This window comes from Suricata suricatta, chromosome 4, assembly GCF_006229205.1.
Source record: "Suricata suricatta isolate VVHF042 chromosome 4, meerkat_22Aug2017_6uvM2_HiC, whole genome shotgun sequence".
In the NCBI taxonomy this organism is placed as follows: Eukaryota; Metazoa; Chordata; class Mammalia; order Carnivora; family Herpestidae; genus Suricata; species Suricata suricatta.
Genome location: NC_043703.1, coordinates 82,655,253 through 82,672,188, shown reverse-complemented (window position 1 = coordinate 82,672,188; position 16,936 = coordinate 82,655,253). Strand labels below are relative to the sequence as shown.

Genomic DNA, 16,936 nt, shown 5'->3' with positions numbered 1-16,936 from the left:
CCAGAACTGGACCCACAAGTGTATGGCCAATTAATCTTTGACAAAGCAGGAAAGAGTGTCCAATGGAAAAAAGACAGCCTCTTTAACAGGTGGTGCTGGGAGAGCTGGACAGCAACATGCAGAAAAATAAAACCAGACCACATTCTTACACTATACACAAAAATAAACTCAAAATGGATGAAGGACCTGAATGTGAGACAGGAAAACATAAAAACCCTAGAGGAGAAAGCAGGAAATAGCCTCCTTGACCTCAAACGCAGCAATTTTCCATTTGATACATCCCCAAAGGCAAGGGAATCAAGAACAAAAATGAACTATTGGGACTTCTTCAAGATAAAAAGCTTCTGCAATGCAAAGGAAACAATAAAAAATACTAATAGGCAGCTGAAAGAATGGGAAAAGATAGTGGCAAATGGCATACCAGATAAAGGGCTAGTATCCAAAATCTACAAGGAACTCACCAAACTCCATACCTAAAAACGAATAGTCCAGTGAAGAAATGGGCAGAAGACATGAATAGACACTTCTCCAAAGAGGACATCCAGATGGCCAACAGGCACATGAAACGATGCTCAGCGTCACTCATCATCAGGGAAATACAAATCAAAACCACACTGAGATACCATCTCACAATGGTCAGAGTGGTTAAAATGAACAAATCAAGAGACTATAGTTCTGACGAGGATGTGGAGAAACGGGAGCCCTCCTGCACTATTGGTGGGAATGTAAACTGGTGCAGCCGCTCTGGAAAACAGTGTGGAGGTTCCTCAAAAAACTACCAATAGAACTCTCCTATGACCCAGCAATAGCACTGCTAGGAATTTACCCAAAGGATACAGAAGCGCTGATGCATAGGGGCACATGTACCCCAATGTTCACAGCAGCACTTTCAACAATAGCCAAATCATGGAAAGAGCCTAAATGTCCATCAACTGATGAATGGATCAAGATGTGTTTTTCTATATAATAGAATACTACATGGCAATGAGAAAGAATGAAATCTGGTCATTTGTAGCAAAGTGGATGGACCTCGAGGGTGTTATGCTAAGGGAAATAAGTCAGGCAGAAGAGGACAGATACCATATATTTTCACTCATAGGTCTAACAGGAGAAACCTAACAGGAGACCAGGGGAAGGGGAAAGGGGCGGGGGAGAGTTAGGGAGAGGGAGGGAGGCACAGCATGAGAGACTCTTAAATACTGAAAACAAACTGAGGGCTGAAGGGGGAGGGGGAAAAGGTAAGGGGGTGTGATGGTCATGGGGAAGATGTGATGGTTGTGGGGAAGATCACTGAGTGTTATACGGAAAACAACTTGGCAATAAACTATTAAAAAATACATCACGGAGAAGAAGAAAGGAAGCTGTTGAATCCTAATGGATACCTGTTTAAACTTTTTTTTGAATGCCAAGACAAAAATCATCAGTATTTCCAACAACTGCACACAGAAATATTGTAAAATTATTTGCTAATCAACAAAATACTTTCAGTATATGGTGGACATGAAAAGCACTGCAAGCTCATAGTCTGAATGTGACAATTTAATAGGTAAAGCAATTTAGAAGTTAAACAGAAATCTAAAGAAAAAAAAAAGAAAGAAACAATGTCTTAGGCAGCAAAGCCTGTGTGTGAGAAGCAACCTGTCACATCCGGGAGATTCCACACATCCCAGGAAGCAGCAACAGATGGAAAGGGCCAGGCCAAAGGAGAGGAGATGGAACCTTCCAGGCCTCAACTCCTCTAGTGGGGAGTCATGAAGGCTTCCTTGTGGGACGAATATGTCAGGTTCCTGCTCTGGAAAGACCCCTCTGCTGGCAGCACAGAGATCAGGCCTCCCAAGAGAGACATCTCTGGAAGAGGCTATGAACTGGGGACTGTCGTGGACTAAACGTCTGTATCCCCCACCCCCACCCCCTTCCTAGGTGGAAGCTCTCATTTTCAATGCGATATGCTGGGTAGGTGACAGAGGGTGGGTGAGGTCACGAGGATGGGGCTCCCAGGATGGGACCCAGGCCGTGACAAGATGTGTCCTACTGGTGGGAATGCAAACCGGTGCAGTCGCTCTGGAAACCGGTACAGAGGTTCCTCACAAGTGCAAGAACAGAATTCCCACCCAGCCCAGCTGTTCCACCTGCAGGTCTTTATCTGAGCCTGGCTCTCACCTTGTCGTACTTGTAGATCAGGTTTTCAGACTTGGCCAGGCCGAGGGCCACCTGAGCGGTCCTCCGAGTGTGCACGCTGTCCCTGACGGCCCCAGTCAGGAACGGGCGCAGGAGCTGCACCGACCAGCTGCCCGGCAGCAGCTGCAGGACCCTCGCAGCGTCGAATTCAGCCGCGTGGTGGTTCAGGAGGTCCGTGGCGGCCACAGTCAGCTCGGGCACCGCGGGGCTGGGCTGGAGGTACATGGCCAGCAGCATATGGAAGAGCCGCTGCCGGTACGCCAGGTCTCTGCCATCGGAGCACCACAGGCAGTAGTCCTGGGCCGCGGAGAAGTCCCGCAGCTCATGCACCAGGATTCGCAGCGCCTCCTCGTGCTCCTCCAGCTTCCCGTGCAGAATGGCGCTCTCCATGGGGAGGCCGGCACCCCGGACTCTGTCTGTGCAGCAGCAGCCAGTGGTTAGAGCCAGCTCCGGGCGCCCCCAACCCCCAGGCAGGGCCGGCCACCTAGACGGTTCCTGCCAGGCTGGCCTCACGCCCGTGCTGCGGATGTGGGTGCTCCCCAAGAGGAACCCAGACCCTACCCATAGGCAGAGGCTAACCTCAGACTACACCATGCTTAGTGGCCGAATCAAACAAACGACCTGTCATCTCAGCAGGCCCTAGCGAAACAGCAGTTTCACGGCTCCAGCCTTCCAAGTAATCCCACACTGTTCCCATGTTCCCAGGACAGGATCTTCGATGACAGCAGAAAGGTGCTAGCTACGTGGACTTAAGTTCCGATAAGAAGCCTCCCTGCCAAAAATGTGTGGTAAACCCCACTGTTCCAACTGAAAATACAGTTCGCAGAGAGGAGTATGGGTTCCTCTCGTTAACAATCCATATCGACATTAGTCTAAAGCTTTTGTTTCTCCCGCAATTTAAGGTCTCAGGCTCTGAGCACAGAAAATTCTGACCGAGGTCCTGCCCGCAGTGGCCCCTTGTTTGCCACTCCCTCTGTAACCTAGGAAGATAATGTAAGATCTGCGCCTGCCATAGAAGAATGTTCAGAGGACAGCTCCCATCTAAAGGGCCTACGTTAATGCTGGAATTCTAGGCATTCTGACCTGGGAGTGTGGCCATCTCCGCCTGAGGTTTAAGGCAGACACCCGCAGCAAATGGCTGGTCCTACCACACTGTCACCTGCAGCACCAGATACAAAGCTGCAACATGCATCCCTGTCACCCTCACAAGGAACGGTCATCAAATAGCCACTAAGTGGCTACCACACGTAAGGCACAAGAGAAGCCCAGAGATGGTTGAGAAAAGACCGTTGCCATGACCTACACTCTCCACATCTATCATCCTGTGTCTATTTGACCCTCAGCCACCCAAGCGGGCAGACTGTGCAAGAAATGTTACTACAGTGTGCGCAGGCTGACCACGCCGAAGTGAGCTAACAAGGGGAAAGAGTCTCTCGGTTTCCAGTGCTCTTCCCCAGTGCCCTGGCGGATATCCCCTTTCCTGCAAGCTCCTATCCTTAACTGGAAGCCCAGACTTGTCTCTGTGACTGCTCAAACAGCACCTCCTCTACGTTCCCTCCTGGGTACCCCATGTAGGGCTCCCGTCAGCCACTATCTGCATTCTCATTAAACTGACAGCAAGAACCAAGTTACATCCAACACCTACCTTTATATCCTCAGTGCAACATCTGATACTCTCTACACATGCTCACACCAGCTGACTGAGAACCTGACCGACAGACCCATGACTAGTGTGAGATTTGTATGAAGAGATTTGTGAAGCAGGAAGGACGGAAGTCGGGGCGACAGTAATGCTATTTAACTACCACAGAGCACAGGCACCGCCCAGTAAGCACAGACAGCGCCGAGAGGGAGCAGGGTAGCTGGCGTGCATCACAGCTGAAGGTCAGCCCCGGTGCAAACGAAGGCCACAACTAGTTTCTGTGGTTCACAGGAGGTAGTGACCACCCCAGTGCACACTCTGGACCTGCTGCTCATGAGCTGCGTGACCTGGGGCAAGTTGGGTAACTTCTCTAAGCTTTAAATCACACCGCTGTAGAAACAATAATAAAAATAATTTTTAAAAGCAGGACTTATTTCAGAGGGTTGTTATGGAAAGTGTCATAATGCACTGACCTGGGCCTGGCATATTCGGTCAGCCCTCCTTTCTCACAGATTCTGTATTTGTGAATTCGCCTGCTCACCAAAATGTATCTGTAACTCCAAAACCAGCAGTTGTGGTACTTTTATGCTCATCTGTGGACTTGCATCAGGCGGCACAAAACCTGAGCCACCTGACACGTACATTCCCATATGAGGGCCCATAAGGTGAGGCTCTGACTTCCTGCTGCAGCCCTAGTCCTCATCCTGTAACTGGTCCTCTCCATAGTTTACGTAGTACCATGTTTTTGTGCTTTTGGTTGGGAATTTTGCCACTTAAAATGGGCCCCAAGCACAGTGCTGAAGCAAAGTCTACTGGTTCTGAGCACAGGAAGGCCGAGACGTTAATTCTAGTTAATTCTACCAGGTGCAAGCACTATGCCACTTCGTGGCACTTTGCACAACCGTGGACTCTGCATCCCAAGGGGATGAAAACTCGGCTCCCGTCCGAGATGCTGGTGGCTCAGGGCTCAAGGTTCGGAGCCCCGAGCAATCCCAATCCGAGAGGGCTGTGGGGGCGGTGCCAGCGGGCAGAGCCTTGCCCAAACGCTCATGACATCGAAGGAACTGAACTGCAGGAATAAGGCAGTCTAGATGAAGGTATGCTTGGCAGGTACCAGAGTTCCAACCCCCTACCCCCACCCCGCCCCACCCCGGGGCAGCCGAGTATCCAGGCTAAAAGGCCAAAGTCCCTTTCTACAGGGTGCAGGCCAGAGAAGCTTTGCCCCGCCCTCTAAGAAGGCTGCCTTTGCTCCGAGAGGCTCAAGGAATCACCCCATCAGAGGGGAGCTACGTCCGGCAGGGGCTTCACCAGCAGAGGTTGGGGGGAGGCTGGCGGCAGCTGCTCACCTAGAAGAAGGTGGACTCGGTACAAGTCCGACTTCTGGAGCAGGCGCCGCAGCTTGGCCTGCGTCTCCGTGGCTCCCGCGCCCGTGCCGCTGGCGCCCGGCCGCTGCTGCAGCACCTCGTCCAGGTAGAGGAGCGCCAGGCGCGTGTGGTACTCTTCCCTCTGCGGGAGATGGGCAGCGCTGCCAGGCAGGAGGCCGGAGCGGCCAGCCGGGGGCGCTCTGGAGATGGGCCCGCCCCTCCCCCCAGACCCGGACAGTCTCCGCCCCCCATTGGGACCGCCCCTCCCAACAGACTGGGCCCGCCCCTACCCCCAGACTGGGACCGCCCCCTGGGAGGCCGGGTTGGGAGGGGGGCTCAAGGGCACCGAACAGAACACACGGGTTGGATCGGAAACATCTCAGAAACTATGATACGGGGAAGGTATACTTAAAATCCATGTGCAAAATATATAAGAGCCACTCCTCATCTAAGAAGGGCCACGGGATTTAGGCATTTCCCAAGGTACAGCTTCTCTCATTTCCTCCAAGGATAATGCCAAAGAAGGAAAAGAGAAGAAAAACCGAAGCAGAATGGACACAAGACGGAGGGTAAAGAAAAGGCAACATGCTCTTGTGCTCTCTTGCATTAGCCTCCAGTCTTCTAGACCATCCGCCAGCACAGACTGAGCATCCAGGGAGCAGGGCGTTAAAACTATTACGTTAGGACACTGAAAACTACACTTAAAATACTACATTAGAACCATCTGCCAAGAAGCTCTCTGGTCAAATTCTATCTCAAGTTACAACTATGACATGGCAGCCCTGCACATGTTAGTCTAAGTTCAAAAGTGCTCACCTGCAGTTTCCTGTCGATGACCAGATGCTCTAGATACTTAATGAGGGCTTTAGGGTATTTCTTAAGGCAAGTGATAATATTGTCTGGATTAAAACTGTTCTGCTGTTCATCCAAAGGTCTCCTGGTGAAAACTTGGACTCCAACCTGAAAGAAGAATAGTTAAAATTTAGCTATCTCTTTATTCTGATCACTGTGTATTTATGTCCAGGGAACGTCGTTGTCAAAAACAGAGACACAGCAAAACATGATGGGTGGAGCACTGGCGAAGACCAAAGAGCCTGGCACAAAGATGGGAAACCTCCTCATATGTCTCATCAGAATTTCTTCTAACAGGGTGAGAAATCAGGGGCACCCAGGTGGCTCAGTGGGTTAAGTATCCGACTTTGGCTCAGGTCATGGTCTCACAGCTCATGAGTTTGAACCCCACGTCGGGCTCCGTGCTGACAGCTCAGAGCCTGGAGCTTGCTTCTGATCCTGTGTCTCCCTCTCTCTGCCCCTCCCCTACTTGTGCTTTCTCTTTCAAAAAAAAAAAAAAATAAGCATTAAAAAAAATTTCTAAAGGGTCAGAAATTAAACAGAGAAACATTAACTCGAGGTGCAACAACTGTGTAATATTAAGACGATCCGCAGACAAGGATGGTCACTTGCTGACTAGTAAGTGAAAGAACAAATAAGAGTACTGCCTCAGTACTCAGAACTCAGTTCTCCACACACAGGAATCCACTATGTGGCTCATCTCTGCAGATCCAAGGCCCATCCCTGAGCCAGTTTCCAGACTGCCTTCCTGTGCCTGTTGAATGGAGCGCCCTGTGGCATTTCCACCTTCCATGAAGTGCGAATGGATCAGGTACGAAAGTAAAGCCATACTGTACTTCCCCTGGGCACTGGCGTGTGCACATTCTATCACACATGCACATACACGCACACACACATGCACCCACCAGAAATACAGCACAGCTCTCCTGAGTGTGAAGTCTGAGTTCTAGAAGCCTGGATTTGTGTCTGTGCTGTATTCGACCTTGGGGAACTTTCTAGAGCTGAGCTTTGCTTTCCTCATCCATAATTCCCCCTCGTGATGCTGTTGTGGCATTTGAAAGAGAAGAGACAGATCGAGTGGCTGGTGCATCACCGGGCACATGGGATTCTGGGAATGATGTGCTGATACCAGCTATTAGCACTGGGAGGAGCCCAAAGCTTTCAGCAGTTTTGGATCCATGTTGCAGGTGTGCATGAGTGTGTCAGGGTATGTTGTACACGCATGTGCACAGAGGCCCATTAAAGATGGAATAAAAAGTACATGAGGTACATGGGCTCGGACCTCCCAGTTCAGACAATACCATGGAGAACATACCCAAGCTTAGAGTTTAAAAAGGCAGATGTGACATGCAGAAAACTCTACGTTTAAGATGAAGCTCTTGCGTCAGGAAGCTATGTTCCTCTCTCCGAGGGGAGCCAAGACGGCAAGTCCTGCACAGGGCTCCCTCCTACCTCCAGAACCACAACTGCCATGCAAGGGGGTGCGGCGCAGAGACAGGACGAGGGTCTGCCTGGCATGGCCCAGGCCGGGTACCACGCCCTGCAAAGCCACAGTCTGATCCTGCACCAGCCCACAGAAATCAGAAGCACCACACTCAGGAATGGGGGTTCACACACACGTTTTTCAGAAGATGCTGAAGAATGGGGTGTGGCTACGCTTTATGCTTTTCTACGGAAGGGGCCTGCCCCACACAGACATGCAGAACGGTGCAGCTTAGAAGTGCTGAAACGCAAAACGTCCTAAGAGCTGGCGTTCTTAGGGTTCACCATGAGCTGTCAGGAGGGGAGGAACCCCATGGAGGGCGTGTGGTATGGCTGGCTTCTCACCTAAAATCACCGCCCCGCCCCAAATGCATTTATGAAGCACGAACCTCCTCGCTTTTCTGCAGGACCCAATCCACGTACTTCCACACGAGTTCCTGGTCTAAGCTGTAGGTGAGGAAATCAACGACATATTCGTACAGGTCTGAGCGAGTGGAGTCGTGAATGTCCCCATTCACAATGTTTACCCACAACTGGAAAGGAGTAAAGAATAAAAAGAAATGGAAGGTTACATACCTTTTAGAATTACCTAAGGAAGGGCACATGTTTACTTATTTGGCCTTTTGATACTTAAAAGTAGTAGTACAAATTTTAAATTTTGAAACCCTCAATCAATTTTAGGTTTTTCAGAGGAAAAGAGGAATAAGAAGACATGGTCCAGGAAATCAAGAAAATAAAGCACCATATTTTTTTTCTTTCCTTTCTGATAATATCAAAGTAATATGAATAGCAAACACAATAAATGGAAAGAGGTAGATGTATTAAGAATGTTTCCTCATGAAATAAAACAATTACTGAGAGCATCTTGACACAGAAGAAACTTAACTGCTTCCATTGGCTGTTTCCACCCACCCCACCACAAGAATCCTGGACTTTGAAGTCCTTGGTGGACTGGGAGGGTCAAATACTGTGCTTGCAAAACTTCTGGTGATTCTGTCCCCTAGTGCTCTGTCTTGTGCACAGGGGCTCATGACAGCTGCTAATAATAAAAGTCCCTCGCTATTTCATTCAGAAACTTCCCTGCTGTGTAAACCAAAGCGTACTTTCAGAAACCCAGAATGAGGCCGCATCACAACGGGGTGGAAGAGGCGGTGGCCCCTCGGCCCACACCATACCCCGTTACACCCCGTTACTGCACCCACCTGCCCAGTGCGCTCAGGACCTCACCACCCACAAGACACCCAAGACACGGGGCTGACGGTGTGTGCGCTCTGCATGGGGTGTTAGCAGATGAGCCTTTCTTAGGGTCCCAATGTCTTCAACACCGAATTCCTCACACCAAATAACCTAATCACACATACACGGAAATGGGTCATTTTTTAAGAGTTTTTCCATGTATAAAGATTTATTTCATATCACTTGGATTTTGCAAACCCCACTCTCTCTAGCTCTGCCATTACTATTACAGTTACATCAAGCTATAATTCTTCCAGTCATGTGTTTTACAATATAAAAATGTCATCCTTGACGCTGACATCTACTATTAGCCATTGGGTGTGTTGATGGAAACCCATTTCTTTTAAACCTCCTCTGCCATCATGTTACGCAGCCGTGATGACGTGTGGCCTCACCGAAGTCATAGGGCTGACTTTCGCCAGGGGAACGCTGCTGACGTTCCTGGCCACTCTCCAAACACAACCGAGCAAGGGCGCTACCAGGGCATCCGAGTGGCAGGAGGGGAGAAGGCCTCCTGACACGTGAGAGGGGGCTTGTCACGAGGCATGAGAGGTGGGATGAAACAGGAGACCAGCCGCTGAGGCCATTTCGCCTCAGGCGCAGTCTCTGCCAGGGCCACCGGAGCAGTGGTTTGAATCCCCGTTCTGGGGAGCGACACCATGACCCTGGGCCAGGGACTGGCCTCCATCACCGTTAGGTTCCTCGCAGGTGAAATGGGGAGAATGACTTACTCTGCCCACTGGCAGCAGTCATTGTCATTAACATTATACACAAAACATAGTTTTCTGATAAGTCAGTGATGTCCCATGCCTGGTGGCTCAGTAAGAAATCGTTACTTTTATTTCTTAAATTTTCAAAACTCCATCGTGAAAATGCCCTTGAATGAGATGCAAAGACAAACAGAAGAAAACCCTCGGCTGACATTTCTCAAGGAACTCACTTTCTAAAACGGCTGCTATTCTTATTCTGTGAAAAAGGGTGGAGACCAGGCAAAGGAGGCCTCCACCAGCCTGTGGGTCTCCCTTCCGCCTAACGCTGAGGGAAGCAATGCCGGGACGCTTCAGGACTAACCTGCACTGCAGCGGCATCTTGGTTATTATAATGATACAGCAGTCCAAGTGCAAAATACCTGAAAGAAGACACGTGGTAAGTGCACCCTCTCCGCCAGCTGCTGCAGGGGCACCCCCCCCCCCAGCGACAGACCCCCTCCAGGCCGGCCCCGCCCCAGCCCCTCATGTTCAACTCAAGAGTTCAACAACAATTTCCAATGACAAAAAGATCCTCATTTCTGTTTATTTCCTTCTGGTATTCAAATGCATGCCCCCTCAACTTCCAAAAAAGGATCATATTCAAGCCTAGTGTGAGCTGAAAAAATAAAACAGTAATTACACCATGGAGAATGACATTTGGAATGGCTTTACAATTTCCTCAGATATTAATATGATTCTGTATCTCTTTAGAATAATCACTGGTGTTTCACATCACAAGGTGATGGTAACATCACGAGGTGTTAAAAGAATATTCGGGAAGCATGCTGTCTGAGCTATTATGAAGGAAAGGGTAAGGAGCCTGAATGTGAATGACCGCCAATACGGGCCAAGAGCACCCAGCCACTGCAGAAGATGGCAGGTCGGGATGAGTCCTGGGAGAGGGGCCCTCAGCGTCAATTCAGGTTTCAGGACTTAGGGACGCCATGGCCTTGGGCAAGCGGACTGCCTGTCCACCACCATTTCTTCACTAGTGAGTGGAAGAGGCTAGCGACAGCACTGACACTGCCCATGCGGTGAGCTGTTCGAGGGTCCTGGGTTCCACTGGGGTGCCCTGCTCCCGGTCATCCCCCGCCCCAGCTGGTGACGGGCACAAGGGGGCACAGGGGTGTGCTGGAGTTCTGCCCTCAGCAAACTGCAAAGATCACGAACTACTCGTTGGCGCTCCCCTTCTTCAGGCCCTGACTGTCTGGAGCCACCGGTGTGATTTTCTGGTTCCGAATCAAAGTTGCACCCTCCCGTGGCGTCTTTGGGACCCTGAGGGAAAGCACCGGGAGGAGCGAACACCCATGCCGAGCCCAGTTACCAGCCCTGCATGGTCTCAGGCATCTGAACAGGATCCAGCCCGTAAGCCCTGTGGTTTCCGTGGGATTTCATCAGTACTCCTGCTATCTCAAATGCATACCGGAAACCACAGATAAAGACTCTCACTGCTTGAAGGAGTCTAGGGATCGTCCAGCACTTTTGAAGAAAGGCCTCTCATGGCTGCCCAGAACGAAGAAGCCACCGGCCCTGCCCACGCCAGTCACTACGCTTCACTGCCCTTGCGCAAATGGCCAGGGGCCGCTGACTACCGACAGGGGCTGTGATAGAGGTGGAGTTTTAAGCCATAAACGTTTATCAATAAGATCAAGTCCCCTTTGTATCTATTTATGCGCGATGTCCATCTCTCTGTGCAATCCAGTCATCAGGGACTCTAGTGTGCTCCCAAGTTTACCAGCACACGTGCGGTGTCCTCCGTGGATGAGTCCTACGTGGAATCCTACAGACGTGAAGGCTACAAATCACTTCCTTTACTAACCGGGCCTCTGCCTGGCTGTGTTCAGCATCATTAAAGAGCTGGTATGTGACTGAATGCTTTCCGAGACCCTTCTGGCTGGTCTTCAGACTGTGCTGAAGGGGCTCCACCCTGAGGGGCACTGGGCTGTCACCAGGATGTCGAGGTGGTCACCTGAGGCGGCCCTGCTTCACAAGAGCCCGCCCGTGGTGGCAGGAGGGCCCCTGGCTGCGTGCGGGGAGGGGACACTCACTTCTTGTGCTTCTCGAGCCAGGCGGCGCTGTCTGTCAGCAGACAGGAGTTCTCGGTGACCAGGAGGTCCAGCAGACTGTCATGGTCAGCCTCCGCATACAGCTTGAGCAAGGCTGTGTCGATGTCCTCTTTGTAGCCGTTTGCCACCTCCGTGCTGCGGACTTCATTCAGGTAGCTCATGAGGAAGCGCTTGCACTTGGCCATCTTCTCCTGGTCCCCCTGGGTCAGCTGGTTCAGGTCTGCGTACTCGTGGAGAGGAGGGTGGGACCGTGTGAATGAGGAGGAGGTGGGCAACAGGAAGGGGTAGAGAGAGATCAGCTCCCGGACGTCAAGCTGGCCGCTTCTGCAATTACAGTGTCAAACTAAATGAAGCAAAAAGAGAGAGAGAGTACACATAGGCACACAAAACAACATGGGGGGGCGTGCACGCCCACACACGTTAACGGGGAGCTGGACGTGTGGGGAGCACGTCAGAGCGAGCGTCCCAATGCTCGAGTCCAACAGAGCACTGCCGAACCGCGTGCCACCACGTGATTCCAACGGCAGAGAGGCCCTGGGGAGGCCCAGAAGCACGGGAAGCAGGGTGAGAGACACAGCACCCGCCAGGGCTGATGTGCAACATCAAAATATCAAGACACCTGAGGTGGCCCCAACGCCGTTAGTGCCGGACCCCCTGGAAACCAAGGCCATGAGAGGAACATGAGGGGAACACATCACTGCCCAATCAAAGGCAAAGTCCAGTCCCACGTTTCCCTCACACTAAACTATAACCAGGTTTGCTGAACGGTCCACAAAGAAGGGACTTGGAAAGAACATGACTTACAACATGCCCATCAGAGATCTTGTCACAGGAGCCACGAGAGCATTTGTGAGGCATATCCGTGGTCTCTGGTTGGCCTTTCAGAGCATAAGCTTAGGCCGCAGCTCAAACAGGCAGCACGGCGTCCTAACCTCGGAAGGCCAGGGAGCCCATCTGGTGACTTCACTGCTGACCCTGTCCCCACCTCACCCGCTCGTCTTGTCCACAACGAGCCAGAGGTGGTGATATGGAGCTACGGCCCTCAACCTTGGCCCAGAGGCAGCCCCACAGAAACAGACGCAGGGTCCCCAGACACGAATGGGGGCCTCAGGTAGGGCCCAGGGTCTACACTTCCCACGATGTTCACTGCATCTGCCTTCCTTCAAGCTCTGTCTCCTCTTCCCCGGCTTCCGGCCTCTGGCCCTCCTTGCTTCCACTCCTGCCCCCTCCCCACTTCCCAGGGTTCTGGGCCTCCCCAAGGTGGACTTCAGACTTCTGAGCTCAGCATTCAGGGCCCTTCCCAGCTGCTCCCAGCAACATTACAGCTTTGCCTTCTACTTTCCCAGTCATGCTCTGGGGCTTCAACGCCCCCCCATCACCTGTCCAGTTCACACACTTCATGCCTCTCCGCCTTTGCGTGTGCTCCCTCTGCCCCAAGCAATGGCCCTCTGCAGAAGCAGTTTGGCTCCCTGGGGAACACTTAGCCATGTCTGGAGATCCTTTTGGTCGCCATTGGAGGGTGCTGCTGGCATGCAGCGGTGGAGGCCAGGGTTTGTACACCGCACGAGCGCGCCCGTGGCAAACTATCCAGCTCAAAAGGTCATGACGGCACAAGTCTCAATTTGGGAAGCTTCTCATTTGAGGAGATCGAAGCCCAGGCTCTGCACTGTCCCCCAGAGCACTCCACCCACACTGTGGAGCGGCACCCGGGCGGCCCCGTGGGCACCCAGCCTGATTCCAGACTCAGATGGGCACGCCATAAACGCCGGGGATGGTCTTACTCTGGCACTGTGGCCAACTGTGCTTCACGGCCAAGGGCTGGCCTGACTGGACACCAGGACAGGCTGAGGGACATCTGGAGGAATAGATACAGAATGTACGGGCCCATAGCAAGCATAAAGAGGCTCGCTCTCGGGTGCTGACCATTATTAGCTAGTAGTTGTGGCTTCTAGCACTGATCTGAGAAGGAATCTGAGGACAAGTCCCACATCAATGAGAAAAAAAATCACGTTACTAGCAGCATCTGTCATGGGTACAGGAAGGGAAAGTGAAATCACACTGGTCTGGGAAGTATCTTCAACAAGTGTCAATTCTCTCAGCCACACTTTTGTCTTTGTTTTTTTTTTTTTTTTAAGTTTACTGATTTTTGAAGGGGGGAAGACAAACCAGGTAGGGGCAGAGAGAGAGAGGGAGACACACAATATGTGAAACAGGCTCCAGGATCTGAGCTGTCAGCACAGACCCATGATGCGGGGCTTGAACTCATGAACCGTGAGATGACCTGAGCTGAAGTTGGACACCCCCTCGGCCACACTTTTGACAAAAACTGAGCAGCGGTCAATGTAAACCAGTTAGAGGCTGAAGCATGAAAGCCGGGAACCTTCTCTCAGTGACCGACAGGCCCTACACGAGTCTGTTACAAAATCTGTGAACTCTTCTATGAATATATTGTGACCATTCACCCATCATTCCAAATTAACCTGAGAAAAAGATGTGCCCGTGACCTAAACGAGGAGGTTTCTGACACTGCACAGATAAAGCAGGCAGGACAGAAAAGCACCTAGGTCCAAAGGGACAAAGAATCTATTTAAGCCCCAACGTTACTGATCCTGCCAGGAACTGATGATAACAGCAGAGAGAATTTATGTAAGTGTAAGCTCTACGGCACATTGTGATTAGGTTCCGGCTTTACCTAGAAACCTGCTCCTACCAAGCCAAGCATGTGCCAGAGCAGGCGGTCAGAGCTGTGGCGGGTCTGGTGCCCAGTGGAACAGTGGCGCTCTGCTCCGGTTGTCACTTGGACATTAAGGATCTCTTCCAGCGCTTAACATACATTTTATCTTTGAGATGGTTCTAGACCACACAGAATGTGTTCTAGTCAAACATTCTGAAAACCTACATCCCAAGTTGATCTTATGAACATTCTCCTTTGAAGTCTTTGGTAGGAGCAGTTTTCATGAGTCTTCCCAGAAGTACCTGCTCTTTTCCTACGCTCCCTAATTTCCCATAAAAATCTCTAAAGGAAAGGAAAAGTGGGCAATAGTATTTTCCTAGGAATCCTTCACATTATTAAATTCACCCTTTGGGGCCCCCTTCTCCTCTCGTCATGAAACTGTTACGGATGCCCCCTTGTCAGCCTCTGCCCTCTTCAGGACACAGGGCAGGTAAACTGAGGCTACAGGGCGGGGGTGAGGACTGAGAGTCGGTGGCAGCTCTTCCTGTCAAGGAGCCTCACCACTTCCCCTTACATGAAGTAACCACGGTGACCTCTCCCATCATGGCCACACAGTGTATAGATGCAGGTTTTGACCACGGACATGCAAGAGGGCTTGCCACCAAATTACCTGAAGAGCTCTTTAGCTTCCAGGAACTGAAGTTGTGCAAACTGAATAAACCCGGCCTGCTGCAGAATCCTTCTGTACATTACCTGCAAGGAAAGACAGGTTGAACCTCTTCGATGAACCATGAAACCAACACAGTGGGGGAAAACTACCTTTCTAGTCATAACCCAAGCCAATTGCTCATTATTACACAGAAGCTAGAAGTTACAAGGTAAATAGAAAATATGAAATGCATGAAATTATTTTCAATACAGACAAAAATATTTATGTGTGTGCAACAGAGAGAGAGAGAGAATGAACCATTCCTTTGTCCTGAAATAAAGTTGTTCTCTAGGTGACCATTCTTCCTGCACCTTCCCCATGGATCTTTCCTGTAAATCCCATTTCCTTCCCAAATGTGTTCTTTTATCTTCTGTTTCCCTCCCCTTAGCTCACAGGGCTGCTGTGATCGCTTCTCCTCCTGGCTGCTCAGGTTGGTATCAAGGGCTCCAATGTCTCTGGTGGTCTGGGGGCGGCCTGCTCCTGCTCTTCTGGAATGGACACTTCACTTCTGAGCATCCTCAGGGCACAGGGCCAATACCATTCAATCAATAAATGGATAAATCAACCAGCTGTGCTACTAAGCTTGGGAGGAGTAGGACATTCCCTCTCTGGGACGCACACGGCCTGACAATTCTGGCCATCAGGGTGCTGGGTGATTTTTTATAACCCAGTACTATCCAGGTTTCCTTGACCACTGAACTCCTTTGTTCTTGCGACATCTGGAAACAGCAAAGCACGCCACAGGGAGTTGGCCTGCAGTGTCCTAGTTCCACTCCTTCCACGTCTCTGTCCAACTTGGTCAGTGCTAGGGTCTGAAGCATCCACTGTTTCAAGTAGACTTTGGACATGTCTCTCTGCTCTGTTCTTACTGTGCCTTCCCACAGCCAGGCCATCACCCCTCACAAAGGCTCTAATTGTGTTTCAGACCCTGTGAGTTCCCTTCCTCCACTTTCCTACCACTGTGCTGCTGTGGAAGCCATGAACTCCTTGGAGGCCCAGCGCGGACGTCAGTCCCCCGCCCCAACACCTGCCATTCAGGAAGCGCTTCCAGATCTGAAGGGCTCTCTCCTCTGTAGTCGTGAACCCTGAGGGAGGGACAGTCTGCTCAGAGACATTAGGATCTTAGCCCAAAGTAGGTGACGTCAGTAAGTGGCTAAGCCAGGATTTTAGAAAAGCAGATCTTTCCACTCACTGAGTCGCCCAGGTACACAGCAGGCACACAGTCGATACTGGAGGCCGTCACTTCTGTCCCCTCACAGCAGCTTTTAAAGAGGCTGTCACTATAGTTTTGAAGAGTTCTCAAAAGTATAACATTTCCTCCCTCTCCCCACAGATGTTCCTTTAGAGAAGTCGGGAAAGGCAGGCTGCTTTTTCATCTCCTTATCACTTGCCTTTACTTTTCTTCCCTGACATCAGCCAGGTGTGGCCTAAAAACTGGCCTACTGGTGCTCCCTCTCCACCCCCAACAATAAGCAGCAGTCAGGAGTGGGTCAGGTTCTGCTGCACGGAAAGGCTAGCTCCGTGTCTGGGAGCAGGTGTAATAAGGACCATCCACTTCGCAGAAAGGATGAAACAGACCCATCCGCCATGGAAGAATTCTCAATCACACCCTGGCCTGTTGAGAAATCAGCCAAAGGACAATCAACTCCTCTGGCTCGGACTCAAAGGTCATCTCCTCTCTCCCTTCCTAAAGAGAGATGAAAACCACTTTGGTGAACACTCCCAATCTCCAAGGCTCTGGGGTTATTCCCTGGGTCCTAGTCCACAAATGCTGTAGGTGGGTGCTCTGAAAGCGACGGTCTCCGTCCTGGACCGCTCGCCATGACGGACAGGCCCCTGGCGCTCTGTGCAGGTGATGCTGGACTACAAACCTGGGCCGGCGGGGGGCCGACGAGGAGGACGGAAGTCTGTGTATCTCCCAACAGCACAGCTAACTCAACAGTGGGGTTTTACTAATTTGTTCCCTGGGGTAAGGCAGCTGTCA

The 16,936-nt window shown here is 51.1% G+C and overlaps 1 protein-coding gene across 1 annotated transcript in view; it reads right to left on the bottom strand.

The window, feature by feature from the left end:
* Window positions 1–16,936, bottom strand: part of TGFBRAP1 (transforming growth factor beta receptor associated protein 1) — a 66,289-nt gene that overhangs the window by 8,889 nt on the left and 40,464 nt on the right. The window contains exons 5-11 of the mRNA XM_029937090.1: window positions 14,914–14,996; window positions 11,552–11,893; window positions 9,826–9,883; window positions 7,908–8,051; window positions 6,001–6,144; window positions 5,167–5,326; window positions 2,161–2,594 (exon numbers count right to left, since the gene is read on the bottom strand). Coding sequence (XP_029792950.1) covers window positions 2,161–2,594; window positions 5,167–5,326; window positions 6,001–6,144; window positions 7,908–8,051; window positions 9,826–9,883; window positions 11,552–11,893; window positions 14,914–14,996 — 1,365 coding nt within the window. The remainder of the gene's footprint in view (window positions 1–2,160; window positions 2,595–5,166; window positions 5,327–6,000; window positions 6,145–7,907; window positions 8,052–9,825; window positions 9,884–11,551; window positions 11,894–14,913; window positions 14,997–16,936) is intronic.